The 8,006-nt window shown below is 56.6% G+C and overlaps 1 protein-coding gene across 1 annotated transcript in view; it reads right to left on the bottom strand.

The window, feature by feature from the left end:
- Positions 1–851: 851 nt before the first annotated feature.
- Positions 852–8,006, bottom strand: part of Abtb2 (ankyrin repeat and BTB domain containing 2) — a 164,235-nt gene continuing 157,080 nt past the window's right edge. Inside the window, 4 exon segments of the mRNA XM_028877912.2 lie at positions 852–2,148; positions 3,181–3,294; positions 3,775–3,843; positions 7,458–7,548. Of these exon segments, the coding sequence (XP_028733745.1) occupies positions 1,951–2,148; positions 3,181–3,294; positions 3,775–3,843; positions 7,458–7,548 (472 nt within the window). The 3' untranslated portion in view covers positions 852–1,950.

Genomic DNA, 8,006 nt, shown 5'->3' with positions numbered 1-8,006 from the left:
AAATGAGTAATTATTCGTTTAAAAGTGTGTCTATTATATATAAGCCTAGAGGGCTAACCCCCTCCTAACACCTCTGCAGAGGAACTGATGGAGCCAGATTGTAAGCACACCCACTGTAGGTGGAGTGATCAGATACTCCAGACCTCTGATGCTCCACCTTCATAGGGTGGTACTGAGGACGGCATCTCCTTCCTGTGGCCCCCAGAGGGCACTGTGGTACATATGTACAGGACGCCCTCACTGCTGAGTCCCAGACTGAGACTCAAGCCACTCTGCCTGGCCTCTACCTTACTACAGCTAGGAAATGTGCCTTTCCTGGGACTGGTTCCTAGAGTCTGTGTCTTCCAACTAGAGTTCCAGGATGTTACTAAACTTAGGTAGTCCCTTGGGTTCAGTTCCCAGTGATCTTACCAAGAAGTGGGGGTGGACTGTTTAGCTAAGAGTCCTAGTCCAGGCTGGCCTTGAACGCCTGATCGTGCCTACCAGGTGCTTCTCATCAGACCATGCAGTGTGGAGCTGGGACAGGTCCGCAAGCGCTTAGGTAGCGTCCTCATGTCACCCTCCTTACCTTATGGGCCATAAGGTCAGAGAGAGCCACAGATGGGTCTCTCCAGTCTGTCCTGCTCCAGCCCAATGGCACATACAAATTTTCATCTGCCTCATTCCCAGGTGAAGAAATGGACCCATCTAAGGGCAGTCCGGTTGAGCCCCGGGCAGGTGAGTGGACGGCTGTATGCAACTGTTGTGGGTCCTTCTGCCCGGCAGCAGGCGCAGCTCTGGGTCCCCCATGGTCCATGGGGCTCCTCTCCAGCTCTCAACTCATCTTCTTTCATCAGGAGCAGATGTCAAGGTCATTGTTAATGAGTGTTTATTGTTGATGAAACCATAGTACATTTACAGTAAGTGACAACATGAAGGTATAGTTACAGTATCATACAATATTACAGCAATAAAATACCACTCATTTTTTTGTACATCCAGCACAAGCAGCGAGTTGAAAATATTTTCCAGGATTGCAAGCCCCAGGGGCTTCTGACGAATAAATAGTTTCTAAGGTAGCTGTTCTTGATGCTGTCCCAACATCTGTCCATGCACAGGGCAGAGCATGGGAAGCCAAGACCGAGGGCAGGAGGGGAGGGACCCCCTTCCTTCTCTTCCACCAAGGCCCCGTCCTTCATGCCCAAGAGTCACAGATCCCAGGGAGAAGTGTGCTCTTGCACGCCAGTCCTGAGTGAAAGGAGCCTTGCACTCGAGAGGCCACGGAAGCACTTCTGCCTGAGTCTCCAGACACTAGAACCCGGCGCGGGTTCTAGAGCCTGCCTCTTTGCTTTGGCTGCCAGCTGTAGCAGCAAGAGCTGAGGTCCCGTGTTCCTGTACTGTACCCCATCCTACCCTCAACTCAGAAGCGCTGAGCTCAGACTCCAAGTTAGTAGTCTTGCAGGGAGGGCCACCGGAGGCCCAGTCTTCACAGACAGGCCTCCCGCCCTTTCAAAGGCACAGCTTGGGGGACAGGATTTGGAAAGCCTTTTCTCTGGGTGGCATTTAGGAAAACATACCAGCTATTGCATTTAGTGGCCTGGGGCTCAGGATACATTCTCGGCATTCATGAGAATGCCCATGCTCCTCACAGCCCCAGCCAGGTAGATGGGTGGAGCTGGCACTTGCTGCTGAACCTCTGGAGGAGAGGACACAGGGTGGCCCTCAAGGTGCAAACGGTGTCACACCCCCTTGCCAGTTACTGGCTGAGCAACAGAGAAGTGGGCTCTGCCCACCCAAGGATGAGTCAACACCACAGAGGGTTATCTGAGGGAAGAGCAGGATGAACCCCATGAGCCTAGCTCCAAAGGGGGCCTATAGGCCTCCCTCCGCTGAGGGTGTCATGGGTGGCTGTGTTCCTGGTCTTAGCAGACCTTCGCACACCCACGGATAGCAGTCACCCTCCACTCTGCCTCACACCCTGGAGGTGACGTAGACAGAATGCACTCGCTCAGCCAGGGTGCTCTGCAGATCCTGCAGTGGGTCCAGGCCCTGGACTTTGCTGCTCCGGCCATAGATGAGCTGCCGGAAGGCATCCTGCTCCAGCAGGGCCTTCATGTGCTTCAGGAAGAAGCCCTCACAGAATAGGGCCAGCTCGGGGGCGTTGTGGATCTGTGGATAGGAAGAGAAATGAGGCCCAGGGCCTTCGTATACCTGCCCCAGCCTTCAGAGGTCACCTACTCCCAACAGGGCTCAGCCTCAGCCTCGGAAGACAGCTCTGCCTGCCTCCGGAAGCCACCTTCTCCTCTGTGAGCATCTCCTGGGCGTGCCTGGTCTAAGTCACCCGAGCACTAGTGAGTCCCTGGCCCTATCCTTCTCCTTACCTGTGGCACAGATGCCACCCTTATCGAACAGCTCCTTTCCTAAGTGTAGTGACCACGCACTGCCCAGCACAAGGCCACAAGAGTGTCACAGGCAATGTGCCAAAGCTGCTGTGCTAATTCAACAAGTACAAAGCCCTGGTTTTGAGTGTGGCTCTGAGCATGGGTGGTGAGGTCCCTCTCAGGCATTTTTGGAGTGAACATTCTGGGACAGGGAGGACAAAACCCAAGGAATCAACGAGACAAGCCAGGTGATTGCAGATGGACAATAAAGGCTTTCTGAGACCTAGGGACGCCATCTGATGAAGACATGGCTGGCTGGTCTTGGGAAGTGCCCTACAGGAAGAGGGAAGAGTTGTCACAGGAGACCTGGGGCGGGAACAGGCTGGCAAGGGAAATGAAGGAAAGATCTTGGGAGTCTTGTCAAGCATGTTATGGTCTGGCTTCTGTAGTCTGCAAGCAGCCAACAACCTTGGGCGGGCAGAAGTTGGGGCTGGATGGTTTCCTACTTTTGAAGGAAGCAGGAGTTGCATGGGAAGACAGGATGTGGAGAAGCCCGGAGGATGATGCCCAGACGAAAACAGGGTAGCAGAAGGGGAAGTGAAGTGGTGAGGTGGCTGATGTGCTTCCGAGGTAGGTGGCCCAGGTGTAAAGATGGTTCTAAATCAACCGACTTCTGATCCGGGGCCTAAGCCAGTGTCACCACGCCAGTGACTCCAGCTGGAGCGTCAAGCGCCCTCAGCCCCTCCACTGCCCTTCAGGTCTGGTCACGTGCATTTCCCTGCAGAGTGGTGGGCAGTGGCTGGGCGTCCCCAGCCTTTACCTTGGCGTATTTGTAGGTGTTGACGGCACTCTCCACGCTGAGGGTCTGGGAGCACAGGATCTCACAGTGTCTCTGCAGGGCATCCAGCTGGAACAGGTTAGCAGCTGACAGCAGCTAGGTAGGGGAAAGCAGGCCTCTTGGTAATGAAGGCTTCCTCCTAAGCCCCAGGACCCAGCCCTCCTGCCAGACTAGCCTGAGAAGAGATGGCGGCCGGGAAATGGTTCTGCTCTCGGCCATCTTGGTAGTAGCTGGGATGTGAGAGGTACAGGATGGGTGACCGATGTGGGCCGAGATTCCGACCTCAAAAGAGCTCTTGGGCTACAAGCTAGGGTATTTACCTACACGAGCCCGAGCTGTGTGCTTAGGCCACTGGTGAGCAGGAGGCTCGGCCACTGTCTGCTCCTGGCCCGAACCATCCTGCTGAGTTGTACCTCTCTAACCACACGCAAGGCCAAGAAAGCTGGGCTTGAGGGTGTGCCCAGGCTCTGGTCTCTAGTAAGTGCCTTACTTCAGGCGACAGGTCCCCATGTGTATCTGAGATCAGGGCTGAGGGCTGAAGGTCTGGAGGATTCTGGGCGCACACCCTGCTCTTACCTGCAGGATGTCAGCAGTGGGGATCTCCATGGACTCTGTTCCTCCATAGTAAAGGTACTGCATCAGCATCTGCAGTGGAAGCAGACCTGTGTGAACGCCGCCCGCGGGCTGCCCAGGTGTGACCTGTGTGAACGCCACCCGTGGGCTGCCCAGGTGTGACCTGTGTGAACGCCACCGTGGGCTGCCCAGGTGTGACCTGTGTGAACGCCGCCCGTGGGCTGCCCAGGTGTGACCTGTGTGAACGCCGCCCGTGGGCTGCCCAGGTGTGACCTGTGTGAACGCCGCCCGTGGGCTGCCAGGTGTGACCTGTGTGAACGCCGCGTGGCTGCCCAGGTGTGACCTGTGTGAACGCCGCCTGTGGGCTGCCCAGGTGTGACCTGTGTGAACGCCGCCCGTGGGCGCCGACTGTGGGCTGCCCAGGTGTGACCTGTGTGAACGCCGCCCGTGGGCGCCGACTGTGGGCTGCCCATGTGTGACCTGTGTGAACGCCGCCCGTGGGCTGCCCAGGTGTGACCTGTGTGAACGCCGCCCGTGGGCGCCGCCTGTGGGCTGCCCAGGTGTGACCTGTGTGAACGCCGCCCGTGGGCTGCCCAGGTGTGACCTGTGTGAACGCCGCCCGTGGGCTGCCCAGGTGTGCTGCCAACTCTGAGATCCTCGGCTGCCCTGCCATGACAATGAGCTTTTAAAACCCTGTGCAAGCCCTATAGCCCAGGAGGGAAGGTGACTGGTCTCAATGACTCGGGGTTCTGATCCCACAGCAGGGTTTCCCCACCCCACCCCCATGCAGTGTGCTCATTGCTGCTTCTGTACAGAATTTACATGTGAACCCTGTGTGCTGGTGCATGCCTACAATCCCAGCACTCAGAAAGTTTAGCTGGGAGGACTGCTCAAGTTTGAGGCCCCCCCGGACCACACATCACCAGGCCAGTCCGGGACACCCCATCTCAGAGCAAAATACAAGTATAAAATGCATTCTACATGTGGCCAGGCATGTTGGTACAGGTCTGTAATCCAACACTGAAGGAGGATGGCAAGTTCTAGGCTAGTCTGCTCTACACAGTAAGACTCCGTCTCAAATGCCAAACTAGTCTCTGTGGAGCTGAGCGGGTGAGTGTACCAGGGACAACTGTCTAAGCAGGCCAGTCAGATACCTTGGCAGATCGCTTTGCGGCCGGGCTGGGACCTGCCCGGGGATCTCAGGAAGTGGGTGCTGGGATTCCATGGACAGGCCCAGGAGTGGGCAGCTATATTGAGTTCTGAGGTTTGTATCACAAATACTGCCATTACACTGGAACCTGGTGAGGCTCCCAGTTGGAAAGAGGAAAACAATTCTCTCTGGTTGGCTGAAGAAACAGCCCCAGCAAGGCGCTGGCAGGCGTGTGAGTAAACAAGGCTCCAGCCGGCACAGACAGACTCTGTTAGGACCGGCCCTCAGGCTGGAGAGGCACCAGAGGGTCTAGGAGAAGGCCCGACAGCATGCGGGCGGCTCGGCCAGGTACTGGCTGACTCCCCTCGGGAAGCCAGGCTCTCACGGCTTCTGCAGCCCGGGCTGAGCCTGCACAGCCACCACACAGTGGCTCAGTAGCGTCTGTCCCCGAGTGCTGTGTGTCTCCTCAGCCACCAGGACAAAGTCTCAGACCTGGACACGCTCCCTCAGTTGGGACAGAGGTGGACCAGCAGTTCTGGGATGTAGCTCAGTGATACAGTGCTTGTCTAGCAAGCACAAGGCCCTAGGTTTCGTCTCCAGCACTACAAAAAGAAAATCTCAGTTTCTTATACTACTGAAAATGTTGGAATGCACACATTAAAGCATTTTTGATGTGCTGGAGTATATAATTAAAGGTAGATGGGCCCAGGGGATCCAGGGGACAAGGCAGGTAGGTGTCCTGGGCCAGATCTGAATTAACTGGCTCACACTGGGTGAGGAGCTGAGGGTTAACGTTTCCAAGGCCCACGTGTGCCACTGTGTTGGGCCTACTGTCCCTATTTACCCCCATCAGGAGCTGCCAGCCTGTCCTGGCACAGGTGCCCTTCCTTGGCCCCAAGACCGAGCCCACACGCGTCTCTCTACCTTTCCACCAATCCCTGTGGCTCTCTAGGGCCATCCTACATCTGAGCACAGTGCTCCCTCCTGTTTCCGTCGTCTGCACTTTTGAGCTACTTGGCCAAACCAGCTTCTAGAGCTGTTCCTCCCCAGGGCTGAGAGAGAAGGGCTCTAGCACTCGGGCCGGAAGCCCCAGGCCTCTCCTCCCTGCCTCCAGACCCCCAGTCACCGAGTCCCAGGCCCCACCTCTTCTTCCCTCCATGTCCCACTACTTTTCCACCTAGAAGTCCAGCTTTTATCAAACTCCTTCTTTGCCTTAAGTGGCTCTGTCACTACCCATTGTGTTCCTTGACATCTGACTCCTCATCCACCGAGACGGGGACAGACCTCGGACTGTGCTGTGAGGTTGAAGCGAGGAACAGGTGAAATACTGTGAACGATGTCTAAGAGTCTCTGGTGAGCCAGTGAGACTGTGCAGTGGGTAAGGGCGCCTGCTCCCAGGCCTCACACAGTGCAAGGAGCACGCCCCTGCATACAGTGGCATGCCTTCCCTCTGTACCCCACAAAAATCATTTAAAAATGCAGCGTCAGTGCTCAGCGCCCCCCTTCCTGGAGCTCCCGTGTCCTGGGGCTGGAGTTCCAGACTCCACGCTCTGGCTCTGGGACACTGTACGTCCTGTTAACTGGTTGTTGATACCACAGCCTGGCTGTCACTTTTCCAGGAAGTGCCTTCCCTTGTCCTACACTCGCTGACAACAGTCACAGCCCTGTCTCCCTGAGGGTGACCCCATCTTACTTCCTCCGTCCCAGGGGCTATGGCAAAGCAGTGACTAAGGAGGATGAAGGACTGCATTTGGGGAGGCTCTGAGGACCCCACACTGTAGTCCACTCTAGCCTCAAGCATGTGAGCCTCCTGCTTCAGCCTCTGAGGGCTGGGTTGGAAGTGCTTGCCACCACACCGGGCCTTAAGGACGGTGGCACAGAGGGCGGGGTGCTGTAGATGGTGGCTCTGGGTACTTCTTAGTGATGGTGGCTCGGGATTCTGTGATCCTTCCCGTGAGATCAAACTCTGCCCAGGGCAAGGCAGGGCCCAGGACTACCTACCTGAGGCCTCTGGGCCTCTGTGTGGTCATTGCCTTGAAGGGGGATCTATGGGCCTGAGTCCAACTCCCCCAAACATGTACACCTGGGGGCCGGCAAGCCCCATTTTCTGGAAAGTGCCTCTTAGCTCCAGACCCCCGTCATGTGCTGCAACTGGACTCCAAAGGCCAACTGGCTCCCCGTGCTCTTCCTACCTGGCCAGCGGGACTGGAGTGGACTCTTGGGGAGCAGGGCAGCCTGTACCTTCACTGCCGACTGGCCCGGGCCACTGCATTTCCAGTGAGCTTTCAGCAGCTCACTACAGAATGGGGCCTGCACACCTTGGGGGCAGCATGTGTCCATCCTTTATGTCTATCTGCAGGCTGCCCGGCCTCACGGTGGGTCCGTTTGGCTCAGGGCAAGACTGGCTGGCTCCCTTGAGATCACTGACTTGGTAAATCACACAGGCCTAGAGGACAGAGTGACCAGATGGACAAGGCCCAGGATGGGCTGTGCAGAGGGACGTCCGGTGAGAGCACAGCTCTTGAGGCCCACATACCTGGAAGATGTGGTACTTGATGTCGCTGATCTCAATGGTTTTGCTGCTGTCCCCATCCTGCTCTGATTTATTGGTCATTAAGGTCTTGAACCTGGAACAAGGTGAGAAGGTGGGGCGTAAACGTGGCCTGACCCCCTGCTGTGCCAACAGCACCACCATTTGAGCAGCTTCTGGGAGATGGGACACTATAAATGACTGTCCTGTCCCCAAGCTAACGTTTGGCAGGTGACATTTTACATCATCCTGGGCTGACCGCTGGGCCCAGCTCTGTCCCGACCACCAGTGATCTGAAGCCTGTGTGTGTGTGTGTGTGTGGGGGGGGAACGCTGGCCCTTTATTCCAGAATTCTTCTGTATTCTAATTGTCAGCTGCAGTAATGGAGCAGAAAGCAGCCCTCAGAACTCCCCTGCATGCTGGACTCTGCTCCTGCTGCAACCAGTCCAGTCCACCTTGTACTCTAGGGGCTGCTGGGAGCTCCATTACCACGGGGCAGAGGCTACAATGTCCCCTTGGTCCCTGTTCTCCAGCATGCCTGTCACCTGGTGTAGC

Source organism: Peromyscus leucopus, chromosome 4, assembly GCF_004664715.2.
Source record: "Peromyscus leucopus breed LL Stock chromosome 4, UCI_PerLeu_2.1, whole genome shotgun sequence".
Taxonomy (NCBI): domain Eukaryota; kingdom Metazoa; phylum Chordata; class Mammalia; order Rodentia; family Cricetidae; genus Peromyscus; species Peromyscus leucopus.
This window is presented reverse-complemented; position numbering and strand designations above follow the sequence as displayed.